Source organism: Sminthopsis crassicaudata, chromosome 2, assembly GCF_048593235.1.
Source record: "Sminthopsis crassicaudata isolate SCR6 chromosome 2, ASM4859323v1, whole genome shotgun sequence".
In the NCBI taxonomy this organism is placed as follows: Eukaryota; Metazoa; Chordata; class Mammalia; order Dasyuromorphia; family Dasyuridae; genus Sminthopsis; species Sminthopsis crassicaudata.
In genome coordinates, this window is record NC_133618.1 from 260,529,282 (window position 1) to 260,554,332 (window position 25,051).

Below are 25,051 nucleotides of genomic sequence, written 5' to 3' on the forward strand. Positions count from 1 at the left end.
TAAATAAATAAATATTTTTAAAAATCAAACAGTCTTTACCAAGTAACTTAATATCTAAAAAATGAAAGATGTAGGCAAATGACTGCAACCCAAATTAGAAAATGATTAAGTGTATAGAAGAGTTTCATGAACCACTCCAGCTACTGTCAGACTTATTTAAGGAAAAAGTGAAGGTTTCTCCTCTAAGGAAATCAGTAGAAAGTGTTCTGAAGGAGTTAACACCTAAGTTGGGCCTTAAAGAAGAAACAGGATGTCAATAAGTAGAAATGGAAACTGGTAGGCTATTTCACTGCATGCATAAAGATTTTTTTAGTTGTAATTTAGTTTTTCTCTCAGTTAAAAAAATGAAAGTGTTTAGAAATACAGCTTCCTACCCCCCACCCCTACCTAAGGATAGCTTTAGTTGCATTCTATAAATCCAGTTTATTAATTTAGTTTTCATTGATTTAATTGTGTATTGTTTTCATAATTAGTTATATCACTTATTCTTTGTTTAACATAACACCATTTAATCTTCATTTAAATATTTTTATTTGATTCATATTTTCCTAATAAACTACAATGATATTATGTTATGTATCTCTAAAGAGTATTTTTAATATTTCTGAAATTTTACACAAATTTGAATTCATCATGCCCTAACAATGGATCATTTTATAAATTAAAAAAAAGAAATTATATAAACCTGAAAATAGGCAAATTCAATAAAATTCATATCATTAATTGCTATCATATTTAATTTTACCAATATTTCCTTATAGCCTTGATTTATTTCTTGTTTACCTTTTCATTAGATTTGTATAAATGTAAAAAGACATAAATTACTTTATCCTTTTACATCAACTCTGTATGAACTTTTTAAATGCATTTTTGTCTGTAAGAAATTATATTTTGCTTTCCGATTTATTGTCAACCTTTCCATTTTATGAGATTTTATGTCTTTCTTATTTATGATTATTTTTCCCTCTTTGAATCCCATTTTATTTCTTCCCATTGAGTCATCTTTTCTTTCAAAACAAACAAAAGAAAGAAAACTGCCAAAGGTAACAACAATTGATTTTTGGTTAGAGAATTCAAACTTAATCTCTTCCCTTTCCTTTTATCTTCCCATTCAAGAGCAAAATCAATGGAGTAACTGCATCTTTTTTTTTTTCTTTTGTTCTTACCTTTTCTATATGTAGCATGTTTTGCATAAAGTGACTTTCTTAACTGTTACAAACTGAAATTCAGACATTGCTTTGCCATTTCCCTACTCAAATCTAGCTCTTAACTCTATTCCATACTAAACTTAATAACAAAATCTTTCCATTGAAAAGAACAGGTAAGAATGAGATTCATAAGATATCCATTGATCAAACACATGTGTTTCAATCTTTTTTTTATTTATGAAGTCTCAGCAGAAATAAATTCCTCCTTCTTAATTCTCCCATTGGGCATTTTTATTTGTATATATTTTTTGAATATACACACTCAGAATTGACTATTTGTCCTATTATTAACCCTATCCAAATAGGATGATACTTAATAGCAGTCTTTTTTTTTTTTTTTTTCTTTTGGAATGTGAGCAATGGATCATCAGTTAGCACTTTGAAGTAATTTAAACTTATTTCTTTTCCATTATGTTTAAGATTGCTCATTTGTGCTTTTCTTTATCAGGGAATAATAATTTCTGTTGATAGAATTTTTTTTTCTCTTTTTGGTTTGTACTCACTTTAGGAAGACATTATTTTCTAGCTAGAAGCCATTTTCCTTAGCTTTTCAACATATCATATTCCATTTCTCCCTTTCTTTTCTTGTTGAGGATGAAGAGACAGACAATTATAAATGGAATTCCTTGGTACATGACCTATCTATGTTGTAATACTTTCCTTTTGACTAGGAGCTTTGGATATCGGCAACCACATTGCTGGATGGGATTCCTTTCTGTTATTGACCAGACAATTCTATCAATACATATTTCATCCTCTGATTCCAATATCTCTGGATAAATTTTGCATCCATCTTTTTTAATCTTCTTATGTTCTTTTTGGAGGTCAAATGGTTTTCAGAGTAGTTGTCTGAGACATCCTCTTTTGTCCCTCCTTCCCTTCCCTCTCCCTTCCCCAAGATAGCAAGCAATCTGATATAAGTTATGTATGTACAATCATTTAAAATTTAAAATATATTTCCATATTAATAATGCAAAAGAAAAATCAGAATAAAAGGGAAAAGCTACAAGAAAGAAAAAGCAAACAAATTTTTATAAAAGGTAAAAAGAGTGTCTCTTGATTTGCATTCAGTGTCCATAATTCTTTCTCTAGTTGCAGATGCCATTTTCTAATCCAAGTCTATTGGAATTATAGTGGGACAATATATTGCTTAGAAGAGTTAAGTCTATCATAGTTGATCATCACATAATCTTGCTGTTCCTGTGTACAATATTCTCTTAGATCTGTCACTTCACTCGGTATCAACTTTTGTAAGTCTTTCTAGGTTTTTCTGAAATCAACTTGCTCATCATTTCATATGCATAGTTCCAAATTACTTTCCAAAATGGCTGGATCAGTTCACAACTCCACCAACAATAAATTTAGTTCCAGTTTTCCCACATAATCTCTAATATTCATCACTAACTTTTCCTCTCATTTTAGCCAATCTAACATGTGTGAAGTGGTACTTCAGAACTGTTTTAATTTGCACTTCACTAATCAATAGTGATTTAGAGCATTTTTTTTCATTTTATTTAGAGCATTGCATTTATAGATGGCTTTAATTTCTTCATCTGAAAATTGCCTGTTCATACTCGTTGATCATCTATCAATTGAGGAACACAGGAGTATAACATATATGTATTTTCCAGATTTGTTATCTTTTGATTTTGATCCAATAATTTTGTGTTATTTTGTTTTTGAGTTCTATTTCTCTATGCTTTTTAAAAAAGAAGTTCACTGGTTGCTAAGATCATCTAACTTTTGTTTTAAGCTATCAATTCTCCTTAAAAGTGTTTTTTTGGGGGGCAGCTAGGTGGCGCAGTGGATAGAGCACCAGCCTTGAATTCAGGAGGACCCGAGTTCAAATTTGATCTCAGACACTTAACACTTCCTAGCTGTGTGATCCTGGGCAAGTCACTTAACCCCAGCCTCTGGGGGGGGAAAAAAAAAAGTGGTTTTTTTTTTTTTTTTTTTTTTTAGAGAACTCTAATTATTTCATCTCTTTATTCCTTCTTTCTCTCCCTCCAGTCAATCTCACAATTCTTGTAACCATTTCAATGTCTTTTTGAGGGTACATTTCAATCAATATATTTTAAATATTTATTTCTAGAATTTTATCTAGAATTCATTTAATATTTGATTTTACTGGGAGTATATCTTTGCTTAAACATTTTTTCAGTCTTTTTCATAATTTTCCCTATTATGAATTCCTTGTACATATTTCATTTTCATTTCCCTTTCCCCAATTTTAGGTTTTAAAAATATTTGATGACTTTTTAGCTATTGAATAAAAGAAGGGTATTAGAGGGACTTACTCAGACCTCTTATTTGAAACCTAACCTTTATGATCCAGATGACATTGAAACAGGATTATATTTTTGAGCTCTTTCTTCGTCTTCTTATATACATAAATTTTTTCAGTCCATATTACAGATGACATGAAATTAAAATCATATCCTATCTGAGTGGATGCGAAATCTGATTAATTTACTACTAAAATGAAGCTAAGAAGCATATGCTTCCAATCCTGTATAGAGCTACAAGGCTAGGATTTAGAATAGGAAATAGGAATGATACAAGTACTTTGTGTTGTTTTTCTTGGAGAAATGATCTTGCTAAAACGTTGCCCTTGTTATTATTAATCTTTGGCTTTATTTGCTTCATTTTTTTATGTTTTGAGAAGGGAATGTCATACTCGGCTTAACTATAACCTCCCACTTAGCAACCTCTCTTTTTTTAAAAATAATATTTTCTTTTTCCCCATTATATTTTAAATAAATAAAAAAAAGTTTTGACTTTCAAATTCTGTTCCTCCCTGTCTCTTTCCCTCCCCTCTCCCCTTTCTGAGATGGTTAACAATACAATATAGACTATCTGCATACAGTCATGGAAAACACTTCTATATTAGTAATTTTGTACAAGAAGATTCAAACCAAAAAATAAAAAAGGAAAGAAAGAAGAAAGAAAGAAAAAAAAGGAAAGAAAGGAAGGGAGAAAGAAATAGAATGCTTCAGTTTGTATTCAGATAATATCAGTTCTTTGAGACATATAGCATGCTTCAACATGATTGTTCTAGATGATATATATATATATATATATACTTACATATATATATATATACATATATACTTACATATACATATATATACTTACATATGCATATATATATATATTTTTTTTTTTTTAGACTGGCAAAAGGAAGATTATTGGCACTGAGAAATCAGCCTTTACTAGGAGGATAATTTCCTCAGTGTCAAGGTTTTGACAGAGAAATAAAGGTCTAGCAGGGAAATCCTGGCAGAGAGATAAAGAAGGATTAATGCTGAGAAAAGGATGTCTTCTCAGAGGGCAGAGAGTCCCTCACAAGCAGCTATGACAAGGAGAGGTCCCTTGGCCTGGCATGGTCCTACTTTTAGGTCCCCTGGAAAATCCTATTAGGGAAATGGAGGTTGACACTGAGAGGAGAATGTCCTCTCAGCAGGCAGGGTCCTAGAAGCAGAGCAAGCTGCTTTGGACCTTTTGCCAGGTCCTGACAGAGAAGTAGGTGAGAGAGATAAAAAGGAGTTAATGCTGAAAAGAAAATGTCTTCTCAGTGGGCAGGGGGTCCTGATAGGCAGTTTTGCCAAGGAGAGAGAGAGAGAGAGAAAGAGAGAGAGGTTCCTTGCCATGGCATGTTCCTGCTTTGGACCTCTGCCTCTAGATAATTATGTTGCTGCAAATAGCTAAGTTATTCACAATTTTTATTATACCGTATTGTTATTCCTGTGTATAATGTTCTTCTGATTCTGCTCATTTCACTTTGTATCAGTCCATGTGATCTTTTTCAGTTTTTTTCCCTAAAATCATCCTGCTAGGAATTCATTATAATATAATAGATAATAATCATATACCACAACTTGTTCAGCCATTCTTCATTTGATGAGCACTCCTTCAGTTTATAATTCTTAGTTACTATAAAAAGAATTGCTATAATTTTTTTGTACAAATATGTCCTTTTCCCTTTCTTTGGGATCACCTGGCAGTGGTGTTGTTACAATGGACATGTAAAATTTTGTAGACTTTTGGGCATGAATCCAAATTGCTCTCCAAAGTGGTTGGATCAGTTCACAACTCCACTAACAGTGCATGAGAATTTGTTTCTCACATCTCCCTTTAATATTTAACATTTTCTTTTAAAAAAAAATAGCCAATCTGATAGGTGTGGAGTTGTACTTTAAAGTTATTTTAATTTGCATTTCTCTAATCAACAATGATATAGAGAATTTTTCATATGACTATAGGTAGTTTTGATTTCTTTGTCTGAAAACTGTCTTTCATATCCTTTAACAATTTATCAGTTGAGACATGACTAGTACTTGTAAATTTGACTCATTTCTCTATATATTTGAGAAATGAGGCCTTTATCAAAGATATGTGCTAAAAGTCTGCTTTCCCTTCCCCCAATTTTTATCTTCTATCTAATTTTAGTTGCATTGGTTTTGTTTATGCAAAATCTTTTTAATGTTATATAATAAAATTATCTATTTTACATTTTAGAATATTCTATACATCCTGTTAGTCCTAAATTCTTCCTTTATTTATAATATGACAGGCAAACTATAACTCTTTTAATATTCTCTTAATTTGCTCATGGTATCACTCTTCATGTGTAAATAATATATCCTCAGTATTCTTTCTGTAAGTGTTCTCACAGTAATTTTTGAAGATCATTTACTAAGTTGTAGAAAGGCTGGATTTGTGCATGAGTTTAGGAAATATTCATATTGATAAAATCATAGATCTTGGAAGCATTGAAATATTAAGACTCAAGATTTTATAGCTTCTCAGGGGCCCCTTTTTATTTTCTATAAATTAAAGGGATTCGATCAAATGATCCCTAAGGTCCCTTTCTACTTTAGATTCATGAGCCTATAATCTCCAATCCAGATCTAATTCTGTACTATTTCTCTGAATTTTTCTCCCTAGACTTGATAACTATAAACAAGCAATTTAAGACTTCTCTTCTTTATAACAGGGCTAATACTATCTTGAGTAACTATCATATAGTGCTAATTTTTGTATTATCATTTCCAGGATAAAGATCATTCCCTTTCATATTGATAATCAAGCAATTTTGCCTTTTCTCTTTTGCCAGTTATTATCATCACAACCACCCAAGTAAAGTTATTATCATTTTTCTGATCTCCTTTTCTTCTAATGTAGCTAAAAATCAAAACAAATACTCTTTTTTATTTATATTAGCTTTTTAAAATCTATCTCAACTTATTTGAATCTTTATTATTCTTGACAATATTTTCACTGGACCACACCAAAATCTTACATTTATCTTCTTACCTAGATTTACTTCAATGTTTAGATTTTTAAAAATCTAAAATTGTTGGTGATTATAGCGTTTCCACATAGGTTTTTATGTTACAGATCACACCAAAAAGTAGCTGGATGCTAAAACTATGGTTATAGCTGTAGCTTGAACTCTTCTCTCACCAACTTCACTCTTTGATTAGCTTAATTTAACTCTTTCCTAACACACTGTCAGAAAACAATTTTAGTTCCATGTATGTCCCTTTATCCTTGATTGTGGCCAGTATTCCCATGGTTTTATCACCTCAAACAAAAAGGGAATTGAATGAAACAGGTAAGGAAATTTGTTTTTAAGTAAGTAAAATAAAATGCTTTGTCTAAGCTTGGTGAGAGAATTAGGGAATATACCAACATTCTGATTTTCATTGTTTTCCTTTATTCTATGCAGATCACATAGACTAGACTCCTTGGGGAAGACTGAAAAGACTTCTGACATTTAACTTTCCCACAGAAACAAATTTTATTTCAGTGTTTTTTCTGAGTCTAACAAACACAAACTAAAAGGACCATTTATATATATATGTATATATATATATATATATATATAACAGAAAAGAGGATTGTTAATGAAAATTATCCCTATTATATATAGCTTGCTCTTCTGTTTAAATTTATATTTCAACATGTAACTTTCAAAGGTGGCCTATATTTCCTTCTCAAACTCCTTATATTCTATATTTCAAAAACGTTTCACTATTTTTCTTTTATTTTTTGGAGTGGGGCAGACCTGTCACTATCTCCCTCTCTCTAAATATCCCTTCATTGGGAAAAAAAGAAAACAAAACCCTTGTAACCAACATGCATAACACATTTTTACTTTGCTTGTGTATCTCATTTTTCACCTTGAATCTATCCCCCTTCTCTCAGGAGTTGGGTGGCACTTCATCACTAACACTATAGAATCATGGCTATTCATTTCGTTGATGAGAATTCTTAAATATTTTTAAATTACATTTATTTACAGCATAGTTATTATTATATAAATTATCTTGATTCTGCTCATTTTGGTTTGTACTATTTTAGGTAGAACTTTTTAGATTTCTCTAAAACTGTATTTTTTGTCCTTCATTATGGCACAATAATTTTCCATTACATTCATATTCTGAAATTTATTCTATACCAATAGATGTTCCCCTTTCCTTATTTCCATTTTTGGATATAAAAAGCTGCTGTAAATATGTTTTGCAAATATGTGGCTTCTTCCTCTTTCCCATATAGATTTAGTAATGTTTAGTAGTGTCAAAGGGTATGCATTATTTAGTGATTTTTTGGCATAGTTTAAAATTATTTTAGAGAATGGCTATCTTGAATCTCAATTCTACCAATAATGTATCAGTATGCCTGTATTCTTGCATCCTCTCCCACAACTTTTTTTTTTCTTTTTTCTTTTTTTTTGGGGGGGGGCATTTCTCATGTCTATCATTCTTATGGATAGGAAATGGCTCCTCAGATTACTTTAAATTCTCTAACTATTAGTGATTTGACACATTTTTCCTCAATAATAAATTGCAGCCTAATATCTCCATACTCATAAATTGACTTTTAAAATAAATCTCTAGTTGTTTTTTTTTTTTTTTCATTTACCTCCTCCTAAACGTATATTGAAAGGGTCAAAACATAATACTAATTATTTCAGTTTCAGTTGCTTGAGCCTTGGTTAATCAAGTTTCTATAATATTTGTCATCTTTACAACACTATGAGCAGCAATATCAGTATCATTCTGTCAAATATAGTTGCAGTTATCTTAGATGTTTTCACTTTTATTTTGCTTCTTCTTTACAGGTTGCTTCCTAGATAAATCTGTGAAATAAATGGAAGGAACAAATTACTCCAGGGTGTCTGAATTTGTGTTGCTGGGACTAACTGATTCTCCTGAACTCCAGGCTTTCTTCTTTGTGGTGTTCTCTATTTTTTATGTGATTACTATATTAGGCAATTGTCTCATTTTAGTTACGATTATATCTACTCCACAGCTTCATTCTCCAATGTATTTCTTGCTTGGCAATCTGTCTTTCATTGACATGTGTCTATCTTCCTTTGCTACACCTAAAATGATCATGGACTTTTTCACTCATCACAAGACCATTTCTTTTGAAGGTTGCATCTCTCAAATCTTCTTCTTGCACCTCTTCACTGGCACTGAGATTGTCCTGCTTATCTCCATGTCCTTTGATAGATACATTGCCATATGCAAACCTCTCCGATACTCAAAAATTATGAGTCAACATGTATGTCTGGGCCTTGTAATCATTTCTTGGACAGTGGGCTTCCTTCACACAATGAGTCAATTGGCCTTCACCCTCTACTTGCCGTTTTGTGGTCCTAATGTTGTGGACAGCTTCTTCTGTGACCTTCCTTTGGTCATTCAACTTGCCTGCATAGATATCTATGTCCTAGGACTCTTTATGATTTCAACCAGTGGTATGATTGCTTTGGTCAGCTTCCTGCTCTTGCTTACTTCCTACGTCATTATCCTGGTCACTATCAAAAAGCACTCCTCCAGTGGATCATCAAAGGCACTTTCTACATGCACTGCACATTTCATAGTTGTGTTCATGTTCTTTGGACCATGCATCTTCATATATGTGTGGCCCTTTACCAACTTCCTTATGGACAAAGTTCTCTCTGTTTTTTATACCATTTTTACACCTTTCTTGAATCCACTTATCTATACTCTGAGGAACCAAGAGGTGAAAGCAGCTGTGAGGAAAATGAGCAATCAATATATTAGTTTCCGAAAAACTGCACAGTTTCCAAGATACCCTGTAAAATGAGGGAAACGAAATCTATGATTCAATATTATGTTTTCTAACTTTAGAATAACAAATGCTTTCTTTGACCCAGTAGCCTTTTATTAGATGTTTACTACACAACAAGGGTATACTATAGCTGGAAGACAATTTAAGATTAGCTAGTTTAATAATTATATTTTAAAGATTAGAAACCCTAAGCCCTTAAAAGTTAAAAGACTAGCACACTACTAATTGTAATAGTCAGAGTCAGGTTTAATACCCCTGTCTCTTACATGATCTTCTTCTGTGGAACCACAATGCCTCAACTATTATCAATTACTATGGAAAAACATCAAATTGGATGTTCTTGTCAGAAAACATTTTAATAGCATCCATCTACATGGAAGAAAAAAAAAACTTCACTCTTTGCAATTAATGAGTAAATTCTTTATGCTAGAAAGTTTCAATCAGTGACTCTACCAGTCTAGTATTTTAGCATCTTGCCATATTCAGGACAATAATTTTTGAGAGTGCAAGTTTATGTTCACATATTATCTAGTTGAATGACTAGGGCAAGTGTCTAAATTTTTCAAAAGCTCAAATGTGTCATCAATAAAGTGGAAATAATAATGTACTACCTACTTCACAGGGCTGTTATGAGCAAAGTGCTTTGTATACAAATTATTTACATAAATTTGAACTATTGTTTGAGAATGAGACTAGACAGGCAAAACAGATATTAGTTTAGAATGTGATCTAGAGATGTGCATAACAATGGATGTTACAGAATATAAATTTGTAGAAATGCATGTTTTTTTAATGTCAAGACATTTATCTCTCTATTGGCCATAGGAATCTATTCTGTATAGTTCCATGAATTTCAATGCAGATTCAAAGCCTTTGCTGGAAAGTTACAAAACAGGAAGAGTTCATAATTACACCTTTATTTAACAATTTCTAACCACACTGAAGTATATTTCATAAGAAAGCAAATGATACATTCCAAAAGCCCTTCATATATTTCAGGAATTTCCCTATTACCAAGAACAGACTTCTAAATGCTATAATTGATTTTTTTTTTCTTAAATTCAATTTTGCTTTCAGTTCCAAATTTAAAAGGCAATAATTACAAAACTCGTAACAAATATGAAGTCAAACAAAACAATGTCTTCCTTCGCCATGTTAAAAAAGCAAAAAAAAAAAAAAAAAAGTGTGTGTGTGTATGTGTGTGTGTGTGTGTGTGTGAGTGTGTGTGTGTGGTGTGTGTGTGTATTTTTCAATCTGTTCTTTGAGTTCATCAGTTCTCTACCTGGAGATGGATAACAGGATAACACTTCCTTTGCAAGAATCCTTTGAAATTATGGTGGGTCATGGTGTTGGTCAGTTATTACCTTTCACAGTTGATTATCTTTACAATATTGCTATTACTGTGTATGTTGTTTCACTGGTTCTGTTCACTTCACTTTGTATTTTCTAGTTTTTTTATGAAACTATCCTTTCATCATTTCTAATGGCACAAGGATGTTCTATCACATCATATACCATAATTTGTTTAGCCACTTCCCAATTGATGGACATCCCCTCAGTTTCCACTTCTTTGCCAACACAAAATGAGGTGCCATATTGATTTTTAAACATAGATTTCTTTTTTATCTTTCTGGAATTCCAATAGTATACATGTAACATTTAGGAAATTTGATTTGGAATATATTTTTGAACTGTATACATTATTGTTAGTGTGTTTTCAGTCTGGTAGAAACTAATAATTCAGCAGCTTCCAAAGGGCCTGCTAAAATAATAAATATGGTGCCTCAGAAATATGGTAAAGTTAAAGAGTACATGGATTTAAGAATTACTTCTTTCTTTCTCTCTTTCTGGGTCTTGTTTTCCTCATCTATAAAATGAAGGAATTGAATCAGAGGTTCCCTAAGATCCCATCTAGTTCTTGAAATATGAAAATGGGAATTTGTATTTCCAAGGCTCTTTACTTACAACTCTGTGGGGTAAGTAATAAATTGTTTCTGTCAAAAATCTAATTCCATAAAACATTTCAGTATGAAAATATGCCCAATTAACTTTTATTATTTAATATTATGATATAATCCCCAAATTTTCCAACCCAATTTTAGGAATATGCTGTATCCATAGGACTTCAATTTGAGTACTGCATTTTGGGTATATCAATATATTTCAGGCTTGAAACTTATCTGTGCTCTAATTATCTTAGGAAGCACTATCTAATTAGAATCCAAAGGTTCACACAGGGCTGTGTAGTGGCAATATCAGCATTCAAACCCAGCACTACCAATTATAGTTTAGTGCACTTTCCACATTACCTTTGTAAAAATCCATCTAAGATATACATTATTTTAAAAAGATTACCAATTTGGAAAGATCATGAAGCTTCACTTCAAATTTTGAGCATTTAAATGACCAAAATTAGTTTTCAAACATTTCCCCAAAAGAATGGCTATGTCAATACATATAGTAGCAATATCATTAAGAACCCTTCTAATTATAATTTTCTATTGATTTAACTAATAGGTGTGTTTATATGTTGCCTTGATCAAATGGATGGATTCTTGGATTCATATAAGTAGAACTAGTGAATCTTATACTGTGGGTGGGTAGTTAGGTTAACTAGCCATAAATATGGCACAATTCTGTGATCTTTTGCGTATTTGGTGTGTGAGTGCAATGACAACATTAGAAATTCTTTCTCTTTTAAGAGAATAATTGGAAGTAAGGGAGAAATGGATATAACTCTGTTATAATTCTATAGTGCTTTAAACTTTTAAAATCATGTTTCCCAACATTATCAAATGTGAGGCTCACACTTGGGTCAGGTATTTTTTTTTTTTATTATTGTGAAATAAGTAGTGCTTTAACAAACTGTTATTTTGTCTTTGGTCATATAATTATTACATGTATTATATTTTTATATCTGAATTATTTGTGAAGTATATTTTCTGAGTAAATTTTTTTTTAAAGATTAAATACTTTCTACATGAATCTGGACCTCTTGCCTTCCAGTTTTGTAAATTATTTTACTAGATTAAAAATAATTACTCATGTCTCATAGCCAATCACAAGTAGAATGTAAAATGAATAGAAAGATTATGTATTTTATATTGTTTTTAACATATATTTTAACATATTTAACATGTATTGGATTATCTTCCATCTAGGGGAGGGGGTGGAGGGAAGGAGGAGAAAAGTTGAAACAGAAGGTTTTGCAAGGATCAATGTTTATAAATTACCCATGCATATGTTTTGTAAATAAAAAGCTATAATAAAAAGATAATATATTTGCCTCATCCTTAATATATTTATCTCATTTACTTTAATACTTCAAAGAATTATGATTTTGGTGCTCCCTCCATTCATAAGATCACAACAGTATCATATCTTAGAAGTTTTTAGGAGATACTTTGACCACTTTTTGGTCCTCATTCCTTTCTCAAAAACAAACAAAAAAAATTGTTTGGTAGCAATCCTTTCAATAAAGAACTTCATCACACTTATATTATTTCCAGAATTATAATCAACAATAAAATGTAAGTTCCTTAAGGGTAGAATGTTTTCCACCCCTTTGTCCCTCTATCTTTAGGGGCTGGTATATTTCATGCTAAATTATTTGTTAAAGTGAATTTTAAGTACTGGGCTCATATTCTGCTTTCCAACTTGGTAGGAATTTCAAGTTTGTGCTATCTTATGCTTTGTGGTAATCATCATGTGGTAACTTGGTGATGTGGTTACAGAATATGCTGGATCATTCATTTGTTCTCATGAAACCTAGAGTAAATGATTTCTGTGAGGCTCAGGGCTGGGGCAGATTTGGGTTGGGGTGGGCTGGGAACACCAATCAGAATCCCATCATTGAAATAAAAAGAAATGTGTCCAATGTTTCAAATATTAAGTTTATTGTGGTGACCACGTTAGCACCCTGGCTACCTTAGAATCAACCAGAGTCAGGATAAGCAAAAGTCTTTATTCTAGGTCTTTAGCAGTAGAAGTAAAGAGAGTGGATGCAGGATCTCTGCAACCTCACCTTTTCTTCTCTAACAGAAATGATCCTGGCTAGTCTCACTGCACTTCCTAGTCCCTCCCACAATTCTCTGTATACACCAAATGATCCAAGCATATTCTTATAGAGTATTGTCCAATCAGTAATTAGCCTCAAGTGCTCGATTGTTCCACTCAGTGCATTGACTCAAGAGTTTCAGCCCTTTACAATTTATGTCCATCATAACTGATCATTATCTGAAATAATTGAATAGTTGATACATATATGGATTGTTTGGGAAGTACTAATTAATATTTAAGTGTTTCTCTCTTTTTTTAAAGTTGACAAGAGAGCAGGATTGCATGAATTGACTAATGGATTAACAATGTCTCCAATATATTTGACTCTTGCATTTATTTCAGTTCTTCCAGAGATTTGAGATTACATGTGAAGAGTTCTATTTCCTACAATGCAATAGCTACCTGGTCCAATTGCCTCCATTCTTTCTGACTTCCAATCATGTCTATATTTTCTGCACAAATATGCATCATGTCATATTTCTAGCTGCAGTAACACTTCCGTTTTTTTTTTTTTTTTTAGTGAATTGAATATAAAACTTCTATCTTCAAGGTATTGTAAACATGTCCATCAGTCAACTTTAGACATATTTAAAGATATTTGTTACCTCTATCACACAACACATATTACTACAATTGTTGGAATGCCTCTCACATCAAATAGTGTTGTTACCTCTTTTAAAATATTACAGGATCATGTTTATACTTTTTATTAAGGAAAAGGATTTTGTGTCTGAATATTAGTTGTCAGTCTTGTTTGTATAGATCACCCTTGAATTTCCTTGAAAGATGAGGAGGCTGGACTAAATCTTTTCTAAGGTTGATTATAGCTTGAAATTGGGGGAAGATTTGCATTTCCAATGGGCTAGGGACAACAATCAGAAGCCCATCATTTTTATTTTATTTCCTATTTTAATGGTTTCTATCTTGAGATATAAAAATTCTTCTGTCTTCACATTGTCTAAGTTGCTGATCTAAGCAAACTAAAATGATTTTTAGTCCACCTAGGACAGTAAGGTAGAGTGAGTTTGCAGCCTTTGGTTTGATCAACTTCTGGACTTTTGAAGTGTAGACTGGTAATTATAGATTTATGGTCTGTTCAGAGAAGTGTATCAAAGTTGGCCACCAAATGGACTATTTTTTTTGTAAGCACTGTAATCCCACTTTATTCAGAATTGAGAACATTAGTTTTTAATTTTTCCATTTCTTCTTTTCCCCAGTTTGATTAAGGTGTTCCTTCTCCTTGCTAAGGACATTCCTGCTATATGTGCTCTTGATCATTAATTTCATTCCCTCACTTTTTCCAAGACTGCCTCATACCCCTCTCAATTTACCTATTCTTTATTGTCTTCAAACATGTCCAAGTGATGTCCCTCTCCAAACAAAAAAAGCAAAAACAAAACTATATCCTATCTCAAGCTCCAGCTTTCCCTTCTAAACCAATTTCCTAAGGAAAGATGGTTTTTCTACCTCTACTCTCATTTCCTAAACCTTTTAAAATCTAGTTTACCTCAACTCAAAAATCCTCATCTAATTGAATCTGATGATTTCTGATCAGTCCATTTTTTTGACCTCCTCTCTCCAATTGATGCTACTTTCCTCTCTTTTAGACATTCTCCTCTGGGTTTTCATATTTTCTCTCAATTATTTTCCCTTTGGTTGTCTCTTCTCAGCCTTATTTCCTAGTTCTTCCATATTACATCCCTTAGCTGCAGGTATTCCCCAAAAAATTCTGTCCCGGATTCTCTTTATACTTTTTTCTTTTTGATGCCATCATCAGCCTCCAAAGATTATACAATTCTAGAATAAGATTAATAATTTAGCTTATTTATATATTAGAATTTTATTTCCTTGAATTATAATTTTCATATTCTCAATTGTATAAAAGTTTCCTGCAATCGTTATTGTGATTAGCAGACAAAGAATAAGATTATCAAGATGGATAATTCCATTTGGCATGAAATCTGTAACAGGTGAGTAGACATGTCTTTAGAACTTGATTGTGTATACTATATTATTTCCTCTCACTGATTCAATGTAAAGGTTTTTTTTTTTTTTCATTCTCCTATTACAAGCCTATAAAAGACAATTCTATGTTTCTCTTGTACTTTCCCGACCTTCTAGCATATCGTAGGACATGTAATATTAAGAGAACACAATCACTGGGCTGAACCACCACCAGTGCTGAGGAAAAAGTCTATTATGCTAATCTGACTTGCTCAATTAGATGATTGGAGATTACAAAGTTAACTAGTGAAGGAAAAGATCCTATTGTCATTAGGAAAATGAATGTATTTTCAAAAAAAGCAGAGATCAATACATTTCAAAAAAATAGAGACCAATACAAAAGTAGAGAAGCTTAAATCATGTTTTATTTCATAAATACCAGAACTGCATTATTTTCCTTTTAATCTTCATTCTTGTCCAACAAGAGACTGGCTTTTGCTAAATAGTTAGATTTTGTTGTTCTTTGGATATTACAAAATGTCTTTTTGGCAGTGATTTCTTTTGGACCACCTTTTTATCTTCCTAGACATAGCAATAATCATAAATCATAACTGAAATGGTTCAATTTTTATTAGATAAAACATGAAAGTACACCTTACATGATATGCTATGTCTAATCCCTCATCCTAGAATCCCCTCTTCCAGAAAATTAGATGTCTTATTCCTGTGCATACTTTTATAGTACCAAAAAAGGAAGCACTTTCCTCATTCTACTTTATTCTAAAAGTTTTTCTCATTTAATGCCTTGGGTAAATGCTAATTTAGACATTTGAGATTCCTAGAATGCCATGCTTCCCACTCCAGGGAATTCAAGACTACCCTTCCCCAGCCTCCATTCCTTGGGCCTCCCTCTTTGCCTAATACATAACCAATGGTTCTGTGGTGAGGTGACTATATCCATGTCTGATAAATTAAGAATTAAAAAATATTTTCCCCTTAGACAACAGCATTATATAGCTTTATAGTGTTTCTATTTTAACTATGTCTCACTGAGGTAAGGGCTGGGACTTGCTACATAGTTGCTGCTGCACTCACTTTTTTTCCTGGAATACTGGACAACCCTCATTGTCCTCCTTTTCCCTTCTCATTTTCCCTTGTCTCACTGTATGCACTGTGCTTCTGGTATTTTAGCCATATAGGTATTATTAATGAAGAGAGTTTACATTAAACAGCTGTAAGCTTGAATTTCAAAATCTAAGTCTGTCTCAACCCTGTATCTGGGAAGTACAGTCATCTCCTTGGTCCCAGAATGAACTTTGGTGCTGTATTTCAGCAGTGAAGCAGAGGGTAGAGAAACAATCTCCATCACTCAACATAATCTCTCAAGATCATTACCACAAAATAGAAGTAACACTAAATACATATCCCTAAAGTTCAGCTGGTTGCTGTTTTTCCTGGATGTGACTCTGATCACGATCATTTGGAAACACAAGTTCTTTTTTAATATAATCTTAAAGTCCCTTTCACCTCAGTTCAAAAGTGTCAGCAGACGTGGAAGTTGCAATATACAATGACACATGCCAGGTGAAATCTGTGACGACTTATTAGTCTGCTATCTACCATTACGACATTTCAGTCTTAAGAGTTCTTCTCAGGATGAGTCTGAAGTCCATTTTATCTTAGTTGAAAAAGTCAGCAAATGGCAGATGCAATATACAAAGACATGGAGACTCATGTCAGGTGAGATCTCTGATAGCTATAAAGGTCTTCTGCCCACCTTTACTGCAGTTCAATCTTAGTGTTCTTTACTAAAAGGAGTCTGAAATCCCTTTCAACTCAGTTAAATAATATTAACAGAAATAGGTCACGGAGACTCATGAAAAGCAAACTCTCTGTAGGCAACAAAGGTCTTCAGTCCACCTTTACTGCAATTTGATAAGAAGTGTGTCCACACAGATGGGCTGGGCCCCTCTGATAATGCTGACAATCTATGGCATATTCACAGGGACTTCAGGCTCACTCTGTATTAGGACTTTAATTTTGTCTAAATATCACCTTGTACTTTCTAATGCCATTCCTGACATGTGCAAAGGTCTTCTCTTAATCCAGAAATGTTGACTCTTTCCCTTCTTGCTTCCCTTTTAGTCAACTAGAGTATACATTGAATCTTCATGTACCCAATTGACCACTTCACAGGCTTACCATATTTGATCTTGACTAATAAATCCTGTATTCTGATGTAATTTATAAAGCTGGGATGATTCCTCATAGTCACTTTATGACATTACAACTCCACACTGTCAAACTGACGGAGTTGGACTAGATGATTTCTAACATGTTATAATTCTGTGATTTTACTGTCTTAAGATGTTTCCTAGTAAACACCAGAACTGTTCCACATTAATGGTCACCATCAACCTCATCCCCAGAGCATCAAGAATATTCACAAATTGAACCAAAGTGGAAGCCAAAGGGGAGTCCGATGTAAAATTCAATGGGGACCACATTGCACTCAAATTCATTAAGTACAGTTTCCATTCTCTGAACCTGTAGCTCAGAAGTCACTCCTCCATTCTGGGATGTTCTTTACTGATCTCAGCACCAGGTCTCTCCATCAAACTCCACAGGTTTCCTGACATTGGAAGAGCTGCTCCAGGATAGAGACCAGAATGGCCTTCAATGGACCTCTCTGTTCTCTTGTTGCTTTTTATTTACTGAACCAAGAAATATGACCAGTGACATAATGTTCCAATAATGTTCTTTTCCCATGGGAAACCTCTTATGAGTCATTTAGTGAAGTTAAACAAAAAAGCACTCTCCCTAATATTTTGGTAGGTTGGGAAGAAACCAGGCTATAGACAAATTAAAGTTATACTATCTTGAGAAAACTAGACCCATAGTACTTCAGGATCCTTATGCTAACTGCTATTGGAGGCATCATTGTAAGGACAATGATAGATGAAAAGAAATCTGATGAAACATTTTTCAGGATGGTGAAAATGTGTCTCTGAACTGTGGATGATGCATAGTCTTTTCCAATTTGGAAGCCTTTTACCCACTCATGTATTAGTGGAGGTCAGCAGTTCTTTTCATTCTGCAGCCTTCCAGTATTAAGCATAATGTTATTGTGTGCCAGAATCCATTTCTAGTGATTTACAGATTTTCTAGATAGCATTCCTCCCTACTTTTCTTTCTTTTCTTCTTCAGAGATAAGATTCCTCCATGAAAAATGTAGGCCCAAAGATATGTGAAGACTGTAGAAACCTCTTTAATGTGTGTTCATATATTCAACTAACGTAACATTCTGATAAAATATCTGGCAGAAAAAAAATTCTTTTCTCGAACTCCCTTATTCCAAAAGGAATTTCTTTCTTCATTCTCAGACTTGTGTGGAAACCTCAGACTTGAGAGAAGGGATTCACCGGAATTCACTGATTCTCTGGATCACTTCAGACATTGATGGATACTGAATATCTGGGGAGATAACAATAGCAAAGATAGTGAAGTAATTTATGCTTCAGTTTCTCTTCTAATTTCCTCCCTTCTAGTCCAAGTCAATACACAGTCTCTCAACTAACAGTTGTTACAACTCCAATGGCTTTTCTGGCTGCTTACAGACTTTCATTTAGCCCAGGGGATCTAAATCTATTTGCAAAATAATTTGTTTTACATTTTCCCAAAACCAGTACTTCCTCAATAAGGGTGGAGGAATGCAAAGAGTGTCTGAATGGGATAGGGATAGGAGTGACTAAGTCACACTCCTTTGCCTTTTGGAACTCTGCATTTTGCAAAGAGGAAATCATTTTAAAGTCCAATAGTAGTATTCACTGATTAACTAATGACCTGTGTTGCCTGTGTCTAGTTAAATTCTTAATATTTTTGCTGTCATTGATCTTTTGGGCAGTCTAGTGGAACCTATTCACTCCTCAAAATAATGTTTTTAAAAGCATACTATGAAATATGTAAGATTACAAAGGAAACCAATTATGTTGAAATACAATTATCAAATTTTTAAAAATTTATTTTAATTATTTTATTATTTAATTATTATTTTATTATTAATATTAATTAATAACAAATTAATATTAAAATTATTTTAATAAAATTAAATTTAAAATTCACAGATCTCAAGTTAAGGACAACTCATTTTGTAAATAAGGAAAAAGAAACACAAAATTTGGATCTGACTTAATCTTTTTTGTGTCATGAACTCTTTGGCAGGCTGGCAAAGCTTATGGAACTTTTAAAAGACTTTTTAAACTTAAAGAGATACAAAGTTTCAAAAGAAACCAATTAGTTTAAAACCTTAGTAACTGAAAAAAATAACTTCACAGACCCCCTCCCAAAGTTAAGAAGCTCTGAACTAAGAGTACACTGTTAGGCAGTGTCTTAGAATCAGAATATAAATTCCAGACTGAAATCCAGTGTTTTGTATCATAGTTCTGCTACTGAAATTAACATAGGTCCATTCCTTCCTGATTACTAAATTTAAAAAAAAATATGGGGAAGGAAGAGGCTGCTTCCTAAAAAATATGATTCATTATGAACTTGTAATTCATCAAAAAAAATTTAGGTGACATTTGAACAGATTCTGATCCTAACTTCACTTTGCTCTTTGAGGGCAGCAAGTATAGAATTTTTTGTTTCTTTTTTAGCACACTATCCCTCTTAACTCCCAATGTATTTTTTTTTTCCTGAGAAAATTGGGATTAAGTAATTTGCCCAGGATCACACAGCTAGGAGATGTTAAATGTCTGAGACCAATTTTGAACTCAGATCCTCCTGGCTTCAGGGCTAATGCTAATAGATGTTTAATAGACGAAACTGAATTGAAACAAACTAGTACAGTATCTCAAAAAACTGTGGATCCAAAATAGCATGATTTTCAAATATCTATTCTCCTTCCAAAAAAAATTCACCTACTCGACATACCCTTCACTCTAGGTAACCAGATGTGGTTAATCCTTTCCTTATCCTCTCGCGACCACATCTCCTCTCACATTTAAGTCAGTCCAAGCTTCTCTTGGAAGAGAAACAGTGGCTCCATTTTTTCTGGGTTAAAGGTATAGAATGATAGTCTCTAATAATAGACTTCATCTTCCTGACTTTCCTTTAGTTAAACAGCTAACAGGAAGCGGGTATACCAGTCCTCCTAGGCAGGGCCTCAAAATGGTGGTCAGCAGCCAGAGCTGCTCTCCTGGGGGAGGGGAGAGAAGCCACGTGACTGTGATCCCCTCCCCCACCAAACGGAAAAACTAAGAGGGAACCTCGAGGGGAAGAACCAGTTGCTTAGACTTCTACATTGTGGGGTAGTCAACTTCTTTGATGCAAAGTGGCCTGGCTGGATGCTGTAAAGTCCCCAATTACAATCCCGTCCCAGGCAGATCCCTTAAAATCTCTTTTCATCTTGGTTTCCTCCTCTGTAAAACAAAACCCTAACTAGACAGTGGATGACTTCAGCTCTTCAGGTCCATGGCTCATTTGAGCTCATATTTAATATTAGCCCCATTTTACACTTAGGAAATCTGGCTCAGGAAATGTTAAGGGACTGCCCATAGTAACCCAAAGTGGGGAGAGAAAGGCTAGAGAAATAGTAGAATCACCAAAATTCGGGGAAAGAGGGAGGAATGTATTCAACAAATTTATAAATCCCTTCAATTTTTTTTTTTTTTTTTTTTTTTTTTTTTTTTTTTTAGAGCTAGGCCTACCCTCTCCATTCTTGCACCTTCATTCCATGGAAAACAGTGCTCGAAAACAGCCTTGAAGTGGCAGTCCTTCATCCTGAGGAGACCTCACCACCTCACCTTTCTTTGCCCGGGAAGGGGCGGGTCTTCCCCTTCGACATAACGGCCATGAAAGCGTCTGCCCGCCCAAGTTTTCTCCTTTAATAAGGAAAAGAATGCTGCAAGGGCTGAGGTGGGACCTCTGCCATCCAAAGTCAAAACAGACTGAGACAACTGCCACATGAAACGTTACATTTAAGAGTTATGAAAACCAGATGGACTCGCGGAGGAATCCTTTTCAGGGTTGGATAAAGACATTCTGGTTAGGATCAAAAATGCCAATGGAGGTACAGTTCACAAAATTGGTTTAAAAAAAAAAAAAAAAGCTCTATAGAAGCTATATGAGAGAATTTTCCATTGGAGAAGATGAGAAGAGGCGGGGCTACATATGTCTGTGCTCTTATCATCCAATAAGAAGAGGAACCGGGCCTTTTTTTTTTCCTTACCAGCCAATGGGAGGAGGGGCAAGGTTACTTTTTTCTGTGCTGTTACCCGAAAGCAGAAGAGAATGCCCTTGGAGTGTCCTTCTGCCCTTTCTTTGATAATGTGGTTTCTTAGAAAAGGCTGAGACGCACTTTTAAGTTTAACTTTATTTTTAAACATTTTCTTCAAAAACTTTAAATCTGGATAGTCAACAAGTCCTGATACATATCTGATTTTTAAGATATAAATTCTCTGTCCGGAGCCTTTTTAGCTGGCTCTTGCTCGGACTTAACTTCATCCAAGGGCAGGAGGAGGATCTGATGTAAGGAAGCTTCTAGAATAGTGGTATTCTGGAGATACCTTTCTCTAAATGTTTCTTCTCCACCTTCCCCTTCTTCCATCCCCCATCCCACCCCACTCCCCCAGGCTTTCTGCACCAAAGCATCTCATAAACCTCCATCAAAGCTACATAAGCTATGGCTTGTAAACTCATATTTACAAAATTTGGCAGCTATTCCACCAAGATTTAATTCTTTATGTAAAAGTAGACAAGCACAAGTACACATGTGTAGTTATGCAAACCCCATTAGCTATGTTACAAAAAGAAACAAAGAAAAAAAACTCAAAAATAATAGTTTTAAAAAAATATGTTTAAATTTGCATTCAGACTTCATCAGTTCTTTATCTGGATCCATATCATTATTATGCAAATTTTCTAACAATTTTAATAAATGCTAAAATTATATGTATATTAAAGAATTGTTTTAAAATAAATTTATGCTTTATTATAAAATGTTTTATCTATTTTTTATACCTATATATCCTGGGTTGGGCAAAAAATTTTAGGTGAAAAGGGGTTGCCATGGGAAAAAGTTTTAAGAAGTGCTGAGCTACCCTCATTTTACAAGTGAAGCAATTGAGGCCCCCAGAGGTTAATTCGTGAATTAATTCCACACTGAGGAAACTGAGTTTTGAATTCTAATTAGGTTTTCTAACTACAAATTGAGGACCTGCTTTGCTGGCTTGTGCTTGCTTCACAACCAGAAGAAGCTGTGCTTAAAGCAACAGTGTCTGACAAGGCAGGCAGAACAACCCATCATGCCCCAAGTATTTTTCGCTTTGGGCCGTGGGGCTTGGCCCCTCATCCCGTTTCCCTGAATCAGTCTACACTCTAATGCCCAATGGAAGCCTCTGTTGCATTTGAACATGGGGTACTGGGTCTTGTTCTTGCACCCTGTTTTCTCACTTTGTTTCTATGCCAACGTTGATCTTTCAGATGCTTTACTTTACCACATTGAAAGCATTGACCAGTCTCTCTGGAAGTCCCTTGACAAAAGGGAGCCTGTCTTCCTATGTTGGGATCTTGGGAAGTCTGCACCATAGCCTGGCTATAAAAGGTATTTGTGCCCACTGTGGCACAGTGTCTTATGATCTCCTCTAAAGGAGCATCCTTGTGTAGTCCTAGTATAATCTTTCTGCAAACCTCATTGGCATTTTCTTTAGCAAGTTGCCTTATCAAAATGTTACTGCATTTTCACCATTAGTCCCTATGACAGCTGTCTGTAAACATCCCACAAAATCAGCAAGAGTTCATTTGGTCCTTGTTAAGTCCTCACCCTTGTCATTTTTATTGGGGAGAGAAGTCCATGCTTTGATAGTAGCAGGAGAAGCAATTTGCTCACATGCTGCTATGGAGTAATTAATCTGTACTGAAATTTCTGCATAAGGACCTACACCTGTTAGTAACAGGTGATTAGAGTATTAACTCCACTTAGACTATTTTGTTGGGCTTGTATCCTACAGAACTCACTATATTCAGAAAACCACAACAAGTTTTGTCCATGTTCTAAGCATATCCTTGCTATAGATCTTCAGTCACTAGGGGTTAAGGTTTCATAAGCCAAATTCTATAATAACATCTTAACATAAGCTGATGTAGCCCCATAAAGAGTGCAAGCCTTTTTCAGGTCTTTGAGGATTTCTATATTAAAAGGAGTGAATCTTCTACTTTCTTGAGCTGAAGAGTTAAACTGTTGAATTACCAGATACATACCTAATTTCAAATCACCTAAATCCTACCCTTCTTCTGTGGCTTTAAGTACTGCCTTTTGCAATCTAGTCATAGGAGGGGGTGATTGCTGGGAGGGAGGTGCTGGTAGTATCATTGCCCCTCCTATATCCCTGAAGGTGGAGCTGATGGGAGCATGTCAATAATCTGCTCCACAGGTGGGGTTGAAGCTGCCTTGTGAGAGCAAAAATCACCATACCATTGAACCTGACTTAATTCCCCATGCCTTGGTGTGATAATGTCATTAATCCTTTCATTGTCTTCCTTTTTGTCCGTCATACTTCCTCATCTGGCTGTTCCTAAAACTTTTCTTTTTTCTATAACTTGCAGGATACTTTAGGGCCAATTATATTATGTTGTATGTATAGAATGCTTCCTTAGAAATTGAATGAAAACCTTTATCACTGTAGTATTCACATAGTTGATCTCCTACCAGCTTCCAATTATCTATCCCTATTTCTTCTTCCTCTAAGAACCAAGGGGACATGCATCCTAATACACCCAAGAGTCTAGTAATCTGTTCCTAAGTTATAATTAAGCCTTGTCCCTTGATCAACTGAAGTATGCTTTCTATAGCACTCCTTTGGGGCAGGGGTGGGAATAAGGCTGGGGATAGGGGAGAACCTTTTCCTAACAATTGCCCCATGTCAGCTAGAAAAGGTTCCTAGTGTAGCCCTTAACAAAGTAAGTTCCCTGTTTGTTTTGTTGTGCCACAATTCTCTCTTAATGTCCTGACCCAGTTTCCCTAATTGTCCCATTCAGTTACTCTGCCTCAGGTTATAATCATTCTCTCTTAATGTTTGATGGGATAAAGGTCTTTATCCATTTTAGACATCATTAGAATATCAGGAGCCTCTAGGACCTCCTTCCTAGGTGCCTGCCTCCATTATGTCATCCTCATACTAGGTTCCTCCCCCCATTAGGTCATCTCCTTCCAGGTACTTCCCCCATTTTGTCATTGCTATTGTAATCCTATAAAAGAATCTTGTTATTCAAGGCTATATTCTTTGAGATAATAGTCTCATTCAGCTCTGGGACCAAACTATGGATCCATTTGGTCCCAGTAAATCTCTCCATTTAATAAATTCTGTATCAAATATTCTCTAATCTCTTTCTTGCTCAGTTTCTCCATCATTACAGTCTATTAAAATACTCACCCAATTTCCTGGTCACTGGGGACTTCTTTGGTGAAAGTAGGGTCCTTGGTCCACAAATTGGGGGCCAAGTGTGAAGACCGAGTTAGCACTCTGGATACCTTAGAATCAGCTGGAGTCAGGATAAGCAAAAGTCCTTGATCTTTATTCTTGGTCTTTTGAGGTAGCAGTTGGGGGAATGGACACAGCAATCTCCATACCTTCTTTCTCTCTCTCCACCACCCAAATGTAACTCTGGTTTGTCTTACTCCACTGTCCAACCTTTCTTACAATTCTCTGTATACACCAGTATACAATAGTAGGCAGGAC

General features: G+C 34.2%; 1 protein-coding gene across 1 annotated transcript; it reads left to right on the forward strand.

The window, feature by feature from the left end:
• Positions 1-8,363: 8,363 nt before the first annotated feature.
• On the forward strand, positions 8,364-21,078 carry LOC141552770 (olfactory receptor 4K2-like). Its single transcript, XM_074284768.1, has 3 exons — positions 8,364-9,301; positions 10,611-10,663; positions 21,011-21,078. The coding sequence occupies exons 1-3, from the start codon at positions 8,364-8,366 to the stop codon at positions 21,076-21,078; spliced, it is 1,059 nt and encodes a 352-aa protein (XP_074140869.1).
• The last annotated feature ends 3,973 nt before the right edge of the window (positions 21,079-25,051 follow it).

Coding starts and splice junctions, on each gene's coding strand:
- LOC141552770 (XM_074284768.1), top strand. CDS start 8,364: ATGGAAGGAACAAATTACTCCAGGGTGTCTGAATTTGTGTTGCTGGGA. Junction 9,302..10,610: donor AGTTTCCGAAAAACTGCACA/GTTTCCAAGATA, acceptor GATGGATAACAG/GATAACACTTCCTTTGCAAG. Junction 10,664..21,010: donor TATGGTGGGTCATGGTGTTG/GTCAGTTATTAC, acceptor TTTTTTTTTTAG/AGCTAGGCCTACCCTCTCCA.